This window comes from Geospiza fortis, unplaced genomic scaffold, assembly GCF_000277835.1.
Source record: "Geospiza fortis unplaced genomic scaffold, GeoFor_1.0 scaffold112, whole genome shotgun sequence".
Classification (NCBI taxonomy): domain Eukaryota; kingdom Metazoa; phylum Chordata; class Aves; order Passeriformes; family Thraupidae; genus Geospiza; species Geospiza fortis.
This window is the reverse complement of record NW_005054298.1, coordinates 29,417,442-29,431,664: the sequence shown is the minus strand read 5'-3', so window position 1 is coordinate 29,431,664 and position 14,223 is coordinate 29,417,442. Positions and strand designations below refer to the sequence as shown.

The 14,223-nt window shown below is 37.0% G+C and overlaps 1 protein-coding gene across 2 annotated transcripts in view; it reads left to right on the top strand.

Moving 5' to 3' along the window:
* The window catches only part of GULP1 (GULP PTB domain containing engulfment adaptor 1), a 122,438-nt gene that overhangs the window by 58,170 nt on the left and 50,045 nt on the right, over nucleotides 1-14,223 (top strand). For both annotated transcript variants that reach the window (XM_031056544.1, XM_031056537.1), the window contains exon 3: nucleotides 2,004-2,065. In XM_031056544.1, the coding sequence (XP_030912404.1) occupies nucleotides 2,004-2,065 (62 nt within the window). The remainder of the gene's footprint in view (nucleotides 1-2,003; nucleotides 2,066-14,223) is intronic.

Here is a 14,223-nt window from a genome sequence, read left to right as displayed (position 1 = left end):
TGGGGTGAAGGGAGGAAGAAGCATTTGCAAGGAATAGTTTTGACGGCACTTGTCTAGCCACTGGTCTGCTTGTAAAATTGCTTTAGAAGCTACAGCTCTGTCACTTGTTTGTGCTGGTACTAGGCATAAAATGAGTGGAGAATTATTGCAATTTCCTTAAGAGGTTCAGTGCTTGATTTTTATTAGATTTTCCTTTATAAGTGTGTAAATGTGACCGTATCTCTATTGAAGCTATTAAACAGTAATGTGAAGGAGCTAGGTAAATTAGCCCTTGGTATTAGCAATAGCACCTGGAGGAGTTGAAATTGGCCCTGTGTAGGTGTTCACAGAGCAGGCAGTGAGAGTCCTGTCCTGAGTGCCAGCTCCCTGTGCCTGGCCTTGCCAGCAAACCCAGTGCTTGGCTGGGCTTCAGCTTCTCTCCTGGCCTGACAGGCTTTATTCTACCTGGCCTAAATCACAGATTCCCTGGGATGGTTATTCTGCACTTCCAGATAACATCAGCCTTTGATATTATGCTAAAGAGGAGATCAGGTTTCAGGTGTTAAAATATTTTGGGAAATGACTTCTTGGTTCTGGCAGTCCAATCACAAGCCCCCGTTAGAAGGATGAGCCACTTTAATCATCCTCCTGGGTGCTGCTGAATGGGCAAATCATTCTTCCTTAATTAAGAAGTGATAGTATCACTCTTCAGTAATGGAGCTGAACATTGCCGCCATCTAGAAAGAAATTTGCTAAGGGAAAAAAGAATTTCTCAGCTTTGTAGTTCTGATCCTGTTACTGTGGTGACTGGTGAATAACTTGTTTAACCATTTTCTTGCTCCTGCATAATCTGAAATATTTAATTATTGCTTTAGTGTCAATCAGTGTCACAGCTTTTGCTCTTCAACAGTTTAAATGAACAGAATTTTATTGTCCTTAAGTGTAACTAACAAAAAAGTTGGTAATTACTGTAACTGCAACTCCCTATAAAGGCAAATGGATTTGGGAATATCCAAGGGTAGACTTTTGCTTTAAGCTGTTATTCTGTTACTTAACTCAATAAAGTTCCAGATTTGTGACTTTAATTCATGCTCATTTAAACCAGGATGGTCTCAAGTTAGAAAATACTACTATATGTTCAATATATGTCATATAAAACATTAATGGGATTTACAGATTCTCCCAAATGCATGGTAATGAAAATTAGTATTTTTGAATGATTTTGTTTTCTTAAATGCTCTCAAATGAGAAAACTTTGAAAATTTGTTTCTAAGATTTGTAATAAAAAGAAGCTTTTCTTTAATGTTTGGAATTCCATCTTAAATTGTGTAGAACATTCAAAAAGGCCATTAAAGTAAGAGGAGATGTATTTGACAAATAATTACAGAATTAGGTCCATGCAGTAGGAAAGGTAAGAGAATAGCACAGTATTGTAATGGGAAAGTTAAAGGGTAAATATGCAAATGTGTTTAGCATAGGTATGGAAAAATTACAGATGATCTGAACTTATAAATCAGATCAAAAACTTACGAATCTGATGTTAATCATTTTTCTTTTATAAGGATTAGGGCTTTCTTCTGTCAGTTGCAACTTGGATAATTTTTTGTTTGTCCCTTTAATGTCTTTGTTATTAATCAGAAAAAGCAGATAATTCATCAAAAAAGCATCATTAGATGCACAGGATGCAGTCAGTGCTTTAAACAGCAGGATACAGAAAATCCTGATCTGAGACAGAACCAGCAAACAGCCTCAGACCAATTAATACATTTGAGGGGAGGAGTTGCAGTTCTTCTGGAAAACCAAGCTGGTTAAAATAGGAAATGTGCCCAACAGAAAGAAGCAGGTTCTTTCTTCTAAGTGTTTGGGGAGGTGTGAGACATTTCCCTCCAGCCCCTCTAACTAATTCAGACAGCTGGTTTTTGAGTAACAGGATGATTGTTGAACTTTTCCACAGAGATACTGTTATACTTAAGTTAACAATTGAATAACCTATTCAGTGCTTCTTTTATTTTGCTTTTCTGTAGACAAAACATGGATGCACACTCCTGAAGCCTTATCAAAGCATTATATTCCCTATAATGCAAAGGTAAGAAAATATGAAGTTATTTTCTCCTCATACCTTTAGAATGCAGCACATTCTGTCTTGTTTTGACTTGAAGATTGCAGAGACATAGATTTTCCAGATGAAATAATGAAGACTAACTTAGTGAATGTCTGGTTTGCAGGTGAAAATGTTCTGTTTTTATGGCCAGTTGATTCTTGTTCGAGCTATGGTTTACTAGAAAGCAAATTAGTGTTCCTTCTCTGCTTGATGGTATTTTTGTAAATGGTTTTGAGTGCAAAGGAATTTAACATCAGGCTGCATGCTTACAATATTATTAAGATTAATGGCACAAACTTATTTTGAACAATATCAAAGGCAACGAGTAACAGCCCTTTCTGCTGGATATATTGAAATGTCAAATACTCAAGAAATGTGGTAGAAAAATAATGGCATTTTTGCACAGTAAAGCCCAGAAGCCTTATTTTAATTTTCTTATCCCAATTTCAGTGAGATAAGTTTATATAAGTAATGGTTCAATTTGTCTAATGACATCCCTTGACAGGAAATGCATCTTACCTAAATACCTTAGAACATAAAGGTTCCTAAATACTTACCTAAATACCAGCTTAGAAGATAGTTTCTTAAAAGGAGGAGAGAATATGGGACCATCAACATAACTCAGAGTAAACTGAGGAATCTGCAATTATTTGCTCAAACTGAGAGTATACTTTATTAAAATTTTATTATGGGCTGTTCTGGATGATGTTCTCTTGTGATTGGTATTTCTTAATATAAAAACCTTTCTTAAAATAGTCAATAAAAAAATCAATGTGAAAATTCCTGGTATCAATTTTTTTAGTCTCTATATATATGTATATAAAAAATACTTGTTTCAGGGGCCAGGACTCAGGTTTGTACATGAGTGTTCCCTGCTTTTGTATTTGCAATTTTCTTTGGCTTAGCATTCCCACAGAGCAAACAAGAGTTTGTGGTGGGAAGTGGAGTCTCTTTCTCACAGTTGCCAGGTTTTGAATGTGTTTTTATTCTATCTGTTCTCCAACTGAATTTTTGTCCAAAGGATGTTACCATTTCACTGAATAGCCTTGCCAGACACCTTGGCTTTATGTTACACTTCTTCAGAGGCAGGATTACTTGCTGTGGTGACTGTGCCATCTGATTTAAGAGCAAGCTGAAGCCATGAGTTTTTTCAAAGCACTGAACAATGTGTGTTCATTTCTGGTCTTTGAGAGAAAAAAGAAACCACCTTCATCTTTCATGTTTCATTGTCTTGCCTAAGAGCAGATCTGGTGAGTAGGTGTCAGTGCAGCTGTGCAGAGAAAGAATTAGAATAAAGAGGATGGTGCTAAGATGGTGGTAACTGTAGAAACAACAGCATCAGCAACTTCTGGAGCAGAGGAAAAGAATGGAGAATTCCAATCTAAAGGAAGACTCTTGGTCCAAAATATCTTTCCACTTATTTAGGCTGATATGTGCCTAAGTGTCCTCTCCAGTTCTGCTCCTGTTTGTTGTTTATTCCAGGGCCTCCTTCACTTTTGTGGTGGCCTCTAAGGTCTGCCAGAACACTTTCAGGAAACTGAGATTTTAATACCAGATATGTTGGGTTTTGGTTTTGTTTTATTTAGGTCTTTTTTAAGAAACTTAAACCCTTTTTTTTTATTTGGATCACAGTAGAAAATTCTTATTTAGAACTATCAGTCATTTGATTCAAAGCAAGCAAAAAATTGCTCTGCTCTGTAACTGGAGTGTAAAGGGTATGGGATTTCCTACCCTGTTTATTTATTGGCACCTGGAATAAATTCACACAGCTTTTATGAACTCAGCTGGCATATGCAGGCATAACCATGATAAATCTAGATGACATTTCCACCTGAGTTCTCAAGTATCATTCTCATTAAGTTTTGCAGTACTTTTCACCTGAAGAGGAAAGTATGTATCTATCAGTACCTTATTTGGAGTTTGCAGAATTTTGGGTTTTAAGTGAAATGTCTCATTGATTCGCTAACTTGTAACTATGTTGTGAAATAATGATTAAAAGCTTCAGAAAACCTTCATAACACAAGAATTTAACAAGACTCCTTGATTTTTTTTGCCCAAATTGTTCCAATTCTCTAACATTCAGTTCATGTATCTCCAGTGTTTGTTAGGAAGAAAAGACAACACTTGATCTGATTTATATTTATTTATATGTGAGTAAAGAATGACATGTTCAGAAAATCAAATTAGTTTGATGGAAAGTAATACCAGAGATGTTATTTGTCCATGAGCAAGTGAGCTGTATTCTACTCCACAGTTTTTTGGATGAAGATTAGTGTGGATTGAAAAGTGGTTTCTGTTCTTTATAAGAGGCAAAAATAGTTTCTCTGACACTAATCTGAGATGATCAGAACATGGGCAGAGCTTACTGGGAAAGATGAGGTTTTCTTGATTCCTAAGACAGCTCATTGATAAAACACAGTTCATGAGTTGACTGTTATTAAGAAAAAAATCTGAGCAAAGTTAACTGGGAATTAAAAGAAACCTGCAATATTGACAACTGGCCTTTTTTCTCTACCAATTGGAGAGGACCTTTTTAACAGAGAATTAGTAATGTCATGTTATCTCATAGAACATGCACCTCAGGATGATTTATGGCCATAATCCTCTTTACAGGAAAACATGACCTGAGTTTTTTCTTCTGCAAGTAAAATCCAGGAAACATGAGTCTCCTAAGGAAGCCTTGAAATATTAAAGTGTCTTGAATTTCTCTCTCTTTTTCCAACACCCCCACTCCTACTTTGCTGTTTTGAAATTAGCTGATTTTGACATGGTTTTGCACAGCGTAAACCAATGAGGATTTGTGCTTTGGGTTTTTTTATTTGTGGGGGGTTGGGGGGATGGGACAGGGGTGTTTATTTTCCCTCTTCAGTCTTGTTTAGTTTGCTTTTGTTCTGTTACTGTAATTTTTTTGGTGTTTAGTGTTTTTTCTTGCGTCTGTTTTTTTTTCCTTGTCTTACGGATATCTTGGTCTACCAGAAGTCGCTGATAATAAGATTCCTCACACTTCAGCATGCTCTGGATATGTGAAGTTTAGTGAAGCCAGAATTTTGACACCAGGTTGTGGTCCTATGTTTTTTTTTACTGTGTCACTACAAATGAAAACATATTGGTCATACTTCCCCCCCAGAAAGATAATATAGAATTTTTATAATAGAGTACCAAATATGGACTCATTTTGATGTGGCATGACAGTTTTAATATCACCCAGATATAACATTCTAAGGCAACCCCAAACTTCTCTGTGTTAATTTTTTTTCTCTAATGGTCTTTAATTAAGAAGGGATATTTGTGTTATTTTCTATACTGTAAAGAAAAATCTCTCTTTTGCCTTTAAGGCAATTCTTTTGAGTTGAGGCCAGCTTCCTTTCTGCAAAACAAAAGTAATCAAAGTGTGACTTTATAATGGAATAGGACTGTAGCCTTTAAAAAGGGCTGGTGGTTGTCATCCCCTGAGTGCTGCCTTTCTGCCAGTCAAAAGCTGCCCCAACCAACCATGTGTACTATGTCTCTCTGTAGTGATTGTGTCTGTAATCCCCTTCAGAGTCACTGGCTTGTTTTTTGGCTTATATCAACCTTCCACATGCACAGCCTTCCATTTTGCAGAGAGAGGGTGTGCTTTGCCAGCCTGGTGTTTATGTTGGCAGCTGGCAAGGCAGGGGTCAGTGGCTCTGACCTTGCACGAGGCAGAAGGGCTGCCCTTTTCCATGGCAAGTGATGGCACATTAAAGTTTCACCAAGAGGTGTCACAGCTCCCCAGTGCTCACTGGCCTAATGCTTGCTTCAACTCACTTCCAGAGTTTTTATATTGTCAGCTGCTGGTTTGATTCTTGATGTAGGAGTTTCAATTTGAAAGTTTAGAGTTAAATGAACAATGGAAAAAAGGAATTTAATAATGGTCACACTTTATGATCTGGAAGGTCTTTGCCAACCCAAATGATTCTGTGAGTCTGTAATAAAAGACCTCCCTTGGCAGTACCTAAAGCTCTTAGTCTTCACTGTAGGACAATAAACAGTTTATTTAGATTCTCAACTATATCCCATGTCTTATTCCATGCATTTTTTATCATCATTCAATGGCAAATAATACTCTTGTGGAGCAGGAATTTTGGTCGAATGATGTCACTATGGTTGCAGGGTTCTAGGTACAGTTCTGTCTTTTGAATATCTGCATTTTGCTATCATAAGTGTACAGTGTTATCAAAGCCATATTTTTGTGGCATAAACTGCACTTCTTACTACCTTTTTTTTTTCCTATTGCTATAGAAATTCTCTTCTCCTATCCAGTCAGCATTTCAGCAGAATGATCATGGCTGTATCATTAGAAGTAATGAAAAAATGTCAAATGGCAAATTGTCTGTAGCTTTCCCAAGTCAGCAGAGTTACAAGGCACACTATTTAAGATATGTGGTGAAGTTAGATATAGCAAGATATTTCAAACAGAGCACGAAAATGTTGAAAATTAGAAACTACTGCAGTAGAAGAGAAATAATGAGTTTTCCTACTTTAAATTTATTATAATTAGAATTAATGACTTAATACCAATTAACTTTCATTAGAGTTCCAAAATGTCTTGCATGTGATCATAATTAATTTCATGTTTAAGCACAAGAAAAATTAGTTTTGTGAAAATACCCAAATGAGATAGGAAAGCAAAAAATTGTAATTTTACAAGGCAATGCAAATTTGAACTTCTTAGTTCAAATTCTGATACATTACAGTCATTAAATTGGAGCTCATTATACTAGAGATGAATAAACATGCAAATGAAATATAAAATATTTAAAGTCTGCAACAGATACTCTCAACAGACTTGGTTTGATTGCTCTTACTCTCCAGAAGAGGGTCTCCTTCAAGAAAAGAATCAAATTTATGAGCAATTCCAGTGTTTCTTCATTAAAGTCCATTTGTGTAGAGTAATGCAAGGCAGTTTAGTATAATGGATGATGTTTCATTTCTTTCCTTTTTCTGGAAAATGAGAAAATAGGACCTGTGTGTTTGAGGGAAGTATTTGTGGTAGGTTCCAGTTAGAAACAAAAAAAAAAAAATTACAAATAAGCGCTGGTCATATTTGTCAATACTTTATAAACTCCAATTGAAGGACAAACCAGTAGCTCTTTATCTGTTCTCCAAGGCTGTCACTTTCTTTAAGGTTCTGCTTGTCATCCTTTGAGCTTTTCATAAGTTCCCTTTTCCTTGAAATTTCTGAGTCTTGCGTGACATAACTTCAGTTACAACTGTGAAGCCTTTGCAGCCCAAGTAAGTTATGGGGGCTGGAGTTTCTTGGCAGGAATCACAAATCATTCATACTTATGAATGGCCTTCAGCATAGGATCTGAGAAGTCATTGGAGTCCCTCTCTCAGTAATGCAGTAAGACGTTAAAAATGTCATGAAACAGGATGGAGACAGGAACCCTTGTCTACACTGAATCTGATGTGTGATCCAGCACAGCCCTAAAGTATTTCCTATCCTGAGCAAGTTTGAGGTTTCCTTTGTATCCAAGCAGTTTGCTTCTCTCACATAAATTGCCATCACATCCATTTATTTAGCAACATGGATGCTTAATTACACTTTTTCATCATCTCTGATTTAAACAGTCTAATTTGCATCTCTCCCATCAGAGAAAAAATATTTTTAAACAGTTTAAGAGTTTGAGATAGATTTTTTTTGTAGAAAGTTCTAAAATCAGTTATTTCACACATTGATAGGATATCTAACAACTATAATCTGTATTGAAAATACAAACCTTCAAGATTTAGCTCATTGTTGGATTTTGAAGCACCCTCAATTTTAGGAAGGGGCAATGTCCTGGGTGTCCTTGAATGTTGGAGTTGTCCCTTGGCTGTCCTGCACTTGGATTAGGATTTTCTTTGGGAATTGAAGTGGAAAAATCTAGTGTAATATAGGCATATTTCTAAAGATATCATGTTAACTATGAGTTTAAAAGTATGTTTTGAACAGTTGCATCTCTGGCCTTCCCTGGTATTGTCTCAAAAGAGGTGAGCAGTGAGATTGTTGAGACGAAAGTCACAAAATCATTAGAAGTGTCATAGCAGCTTTTACAATGTCATTTTCCTATTCTTCAGAGAAAGACTAAGTCAGTATTTGAGTATTAATCTTCTAAAGTCTGTGATACTCAGAGTCATGAGTTCCTCAGCCCTGGATAAGAGCAGGCACTCACTGATGAAGGAGCAGTGAGTGATCTGCCTGTTCAAAACAAATGAATAAAGCTCAGAGGTCTGTCCAGTCAGAATTAACAGAGCTAGAAAGAGAGTGCAAGGACCTTAGAGTCAACAAAGATTTACTCAGCCCTCCACATCCCTCTCTGTTCCTTCTCTGTTGCTCATATTTATTTCCTTGCCTCTCCCTAAGTCTGCTTGGAACTGCCAATTAGGCTCATTAGCATCTCCTCTGAGATTCCCTCTGCAGCTCTGTTTCCATGAGAGCTGGCAGCTGTGGGAATGGGAGGTTTCTGGAAGAAGGCCTCTCAGCCTCTGCACTGTCAAGTCCCAAGTCAATTGCCTGTCTGACCCTGGAATTAGTAGGGCTCAAACATCTGGATTATTGTCCTTGTGGGCTAGGTGACCCACAGCTGTTTCTAGATTGGTTTGCTTTAAATTAAATCAGGCCTGCAGGTGAACTACTCTTTCTTATCTCTCATATTTAATCTCAGCCTTTCTGTAAACTAGAAACAGGGCTGGTTTATAGAGAATAAGAGAATGGCACAAGATTTTTAACAGAAAATTCTGCAAGGAGATACAATTTTAAAAACAGAGCCAAGACTACAGGAGTCTATCCAACAGCCAGGCTGTTCACCATTCAGGAAAAGTTTCACATATGCTGATCTCCATGAGGATTCTTCCTCTATAAACCGTCAGACAAACTACTAGCTGCAGTCCCTGAAGTTTATTAACTTTAATAAAATAGTGAGGTACACTAGTCAGCTGCAGATCCTGGACTGCAATAAATATTTCTCTCAGAAATGGCTCCTTCTGATTACTCTGGCTCAGAAAGGGTAAAACTAATCTTGGCCTGTTTTAAGAAGTATTTTGAACTTTGAATATGAGACTGTTAGGTGTAACTTAATAGAGGAACTAATATTTTGTGGTTTGGAACATAGCAGAGGAGAAATATTTGCATTAAGTTATTTGTAAATCTTTGTTGAAATGTTTTGCATTTTCGCTAGGAATTATGATGTGCTACTTAAAGGGAATGATGGGTTGCGTTGGCCTAAACCTTCATTTTTTTTCTTCAGTGTTTTCATAGCTAATATTCTCTTCATTCTGAATCTTTAAGGAAAATCGAAATGGGGCCGGTCCTATTGTTTTACAAGTTGTTTTTCAATATGTTGCTGTAGCATTACGAAAATAGGGAAAATATAGAAACAAGGATGTCCATTAAATCTTTGAAATGTGTAGAAGCAAGCGTTGCATTTGAAGGGAAATATAACTTGAAGCATGAACTAGAAAGGTCCTTAAACCCTATCTTGCACTATTGCTGTAGCTCCCAATGCTTCTGAGTAGAAAGAAACTACAAGGACAGATAAGTAACTCAACAAATCATGTTAATTAGAGCTAAAAGATTACGTGGGAGGCAAATCTTGTTTACTCATGAATACAGGTTTATTGTGGAAAAATCTATTCAAATCAGGAATTTATATGTCTTCTTAAGTCAGAGTTTAGAGGCCATATCCCATATCCTCACTTTATGAGGCGCCGAGGACCTGAAACTCTCAAAGGCAAATGCATTCTCAGAATGAAAAGCATTCCCCAAAATTGCATGTGCATACTGAATGTTCAGAATAATCTTAAATCTTTAAAACTAGGTATGGGTTTAGGGGTTAAATTTTGGGTTCTGAGGAGAGGCAGGTGGGAAGGTGGGACCTCTTCACATGGTTTTTTTTATCTTTGAAATCTGCTGAAGCACTCTGCATGTGTGCTGTGTGACAGAACACTTTGTTAATTTTGTGCTGGTTACAGCTTTTTATTTGTATTAGTGTTGGCTGTTTGATGTGTATGAGGAAGAATAGGGTCGATGTTTTATATTGATTTTCATCAGTAACACTCAGAGGTACTAACTGAAACTGTGCTGTGCATTTCCAAGGGGTTACTGCAATTTATCACAGTTCATTAGATCATAAATTCTTTGAAGCTAAGGGCTATCTTTTTGATGTTTGTGCAGCCTCTAGAATAATGAGAGGGAGGCTGTAGGTGCTACCCTGATGCAAGTAGTCGTAGATCAAAGCTCAGAATAAGTAGGCAACAGAAGACCTTGGACTTCTCTCATGAGCTTTCTTCTCAGCTGAGATAATTAAATGATAATGCAGATAAGAAACTGGTGACTTATTGTCCTCAGCTTAAAGATAAGGAACAGAGGTAATACTGAAGGTTTTACACATATCTGCCCCAAATCTCTGTTCTCAAATCAGACCCCAAATTTTGAACTCTGCTTTCATGCCTTGAGCTCAAGATTAAATGTCTTCTCAATACCTGCTCTTAGTGAAAAGGATTAGGTTGCTATTTAGGGAAGACTCCAAATCCTTATGTGAAAAAATTTTAAATACAGAATCAGATTTTTCTGATTCTATGTTCACCTAATGATAGGAGTACCACTGTAATGATCTAGTCTAAATTAATTTTACCACTTCAGCACCAGATTGAGGTCTTTTATTGGAAAACATATTTTTAATGAAGTAAGAAGTGAAAGCCAATATTTTGTTGGATTAATTGCCATTGTAAAATAATTTACAGATTACTTTCCATCTCTGTTATGTTCTCCTAAAAAGTTCATCCAAGATGTTCATCTCATCTGCTGGTGGATCTAGGGTCATGATAATGGTGGTTTCATGTCATATCTGATGTTGCCAGGTTGAAATATTTTTACATTTTGCTAAAATAATCAATCTCATAAGAAAATTCAGCTTTATGTTTTGTACTGTTCAGTGGGAAGAATATTTCCTGTGTTTTAGTAGTGCTCTTCACATTTGTTAAATGATAACATAAAGAGACAGTTATTTCTGTTCCAAATAATTTTTAAAATACTCTCATCCTATCCAGATTAAAAAAAAACCCAAACTCTGTTATGGATATTTGTCAAGTGCCTGAAGGCCAGGTGTTGAATTATGGTGATCACATCTGTTTTATAGCTGTCTTTTAAGAGAGATTGTGTAAAGAAGGGAGTTTCTTCTGAAAAAGAGATTAATGAGAGACAATATAGACAGGCTCATAAAACAGAAATCATCACAGAGAAGACACTTCCAATTCCCTGGAGGAAAAGTGAAAGATCCAGTACAGCTAAATCAATGAAAGAAGTGCTTTTCTTGTTGAGGCCCATTGCCTGAGTTGTACTTGTTCCCAGAATCTGTGCTGGAGTTGAAGAAGAGGGATTTAGAGCAGGGTTTGTGTTCTGTGCAGCAGCACTTCCACAGACAATGAGGCAGAGCTATGTTAAGGGTACATTCCCAGCCTTGGGAAGGAAGATTTCTAACATGTTTGTGTTTTCCCATAAAAATTTTGAATACAATTCCCAAAAATCCTTGATCAGCTTACCTTGTGCTGTAGTCATGAGCCCGTAGCAGATGAAAACCCTGTTGAGCTCCTGTGGTTGCAGAGCCACTTCCTCTCCAGCCCCTGCTCTTCATTTGCTTCTCCAGTTTGCCTCCCAGCTGTGCTGTCTTGTTGCTATTGCCCCTTTTCAGTCCAAATAATCAAAGCACTCAGAACCAGTGCAGGTTGCCCTGTCCTTTTTCTTTTATTCCAAGATACCCACTTAAAGATATTTTGTGAGAACTTCAATCATGTTGCAGTTTTAAGGGCATCTGCTTTGTTCCCTGTGTATTTATCTGCTGCATGGACCACCTCTCCCTGCAGAATTAATTCCTTCCACAAGTAACTAATTTGATTTTGACTTGGCTATCCCAGTCAAATACCCTCTGAAAATTTCTGTGTTTTGTGAATATAGCAAGAGAGAAAGACATCTATGGGTGTCATTTGTGTAAAATTACCAACACATTTAAATAAGTAAATGGAGCTTAGGATGTAGTTTCTAGGAGCCAAGGAAAAAACTTTTTTTTCTTGAACACAGGCATTTTCTTGACCACATTTATCAAAATGCTGATATTAATTTCTGTTAATATAGTATTTAATTTAGCTTATTCGTGTAGATTAGCCATGTGATTGTGAATTACACTTTGCATACTGACTCAACATATTTTCCCACTGAAGTTACATTACTAATAAAACATCAGGCTTATTCTTTTTTTACAAATTAAGTGGTTCTCAGCATAGGAAATCCACAGTTTAGGGAAAAAAATCAACCAAAGTTTCACACTCCATGTTCCTGTCCTTTAATACTCCTCAGCACCTGTACCTGCCCCATGGTGTCTATTATCTTGCCCACAGAATGTATGTATAAATTATTTACTGTGCTCAAAGTTATGATACTAGATTTTAAAGATTATCTTCTCTGGTAATGATAGCTTAAAAAAAAAAAAAAACGAAATTGAGACTCTGTCCAAACTTTTGGGTTCCTTGAGAAGGCTACCAAAATTTATTTTATATTTCCAAACTGCTAAAGCATTAGCTGCACACATTCATGGCTCTTTCTTCAGAATAGCTCTTTTCTGGTGTGCTGCTTGTCCTCTGTTTGACAGCACATCGATTCCCTGAATCAAGAATTTAATCAGGAGTCATTTATTCTAATTATGGTGCAGAAAGCCTCACACTATTAAAAGTCCTGATTCAGAAGCAATGCAGTGTCCTTAAAATAGGCCATTTCTTACTTCACATTAAACTGGAAAAGGTCTTTAATAAACTGAGAGTCAGGGACAATAGTTATTTGTGCCTATTACTGAGGCTATTTGTGTTGGAATGAGGATTTTGTTCCTAACTGTGACTTCTGTTTTTTGTCCCACAGGGAATTCCTGTTTCTATGTTTATAATGTCATTGCGTGTTGCCATGGCAAAAGTTGTATTGTCATGATAGTACAAGTTCAGTATTAAGTTAGTCACGGACAAGGGAGGTAGAAGTTAGATCAAAATAAACTTTAACCACAAAATGTGAAACGTCTGTGGAATTTAATCTCTGTTTTTATAAGATATTGTTAGTGTTTTCTGGTACAAAAGAATAACTTCAATAGTTTTTGATTTGTATTTGTTAACATATATATACTATATATATTTATATAAATCCATCACAATTTCTTCCAGAACTTGTAGAATTTATTTACATTGAGCAGAGGAAGGCTGTAAGAATTTTGTGTCCAGCTTCAGTTGCTACAAGCTGAACGCTTGGAATTGCACAATCCCACCTTGAACTGGCACATGGAAACTCCTGGCTGGTCTGGTACATGTTGTTATGAAAGAAAGAATCTGAAGCCTGTGCTCAGAGCCCTTCCTAACAATGAGCTCATCTGAGAAACATCTCCTGGAAGGAGCAGCTGCTCTCACTGGTGCCATGGCCCGTTTGCTCCCCTGGCTCAGAGGTGCACCCCAAAACTTCTGAGTGCATCAAATACTCCTGGTTTTAGAAAGCTTCACCTTATTGGTAGACCAGAGTGGGTCTGTCAGTTTTTTTAATTAAGATAGCTTTGTTATCAAATAATTGACAGCATTATCTTGGTTCTTCATGAGGGCTTTTTGTCTCAGTTCAGTTTTCGCTCTGTTTTGGGGGAGATAGGCCTAGTACTTGTAACAGGAAAAAAAATCAGCAGGGCAGAGGGAGCTTAACAGAGTTCAAGCTTCAGCTTGTTGTTTTTTTGTAGAAAAATAGAGATGGTTTCAGAATGTTAATACAGAGCCAACCAGTAGGTGCTGCATTCAAAGGAACAGTGGGGTTATGAAAACCAGGGTGATAATTCAGCAGGGCCAAATTGTGAAACCAGGACAGCAGCTTTGGATGGCTTGTGCTGGGTGTTCAAGCTGCTGTGATGCAACTTGGGATCTTCATCTTGCTGTACCTTTAATTGTAGCAGTTTACTGGAGAGGTGTGTGTTTTTTGAGAGGCCAGCGGATGTGGGAATCTGTCCTTTGCATTTGGGAGTGCTGAAAAAGATGATATTTAACCTCAGCTTGGGTCGGGCAGTGGCTTTACACATATAGTAACAATCAAAGGTTTTCTCCTACAGCAGTGCAGTGAAGTTCCTGCT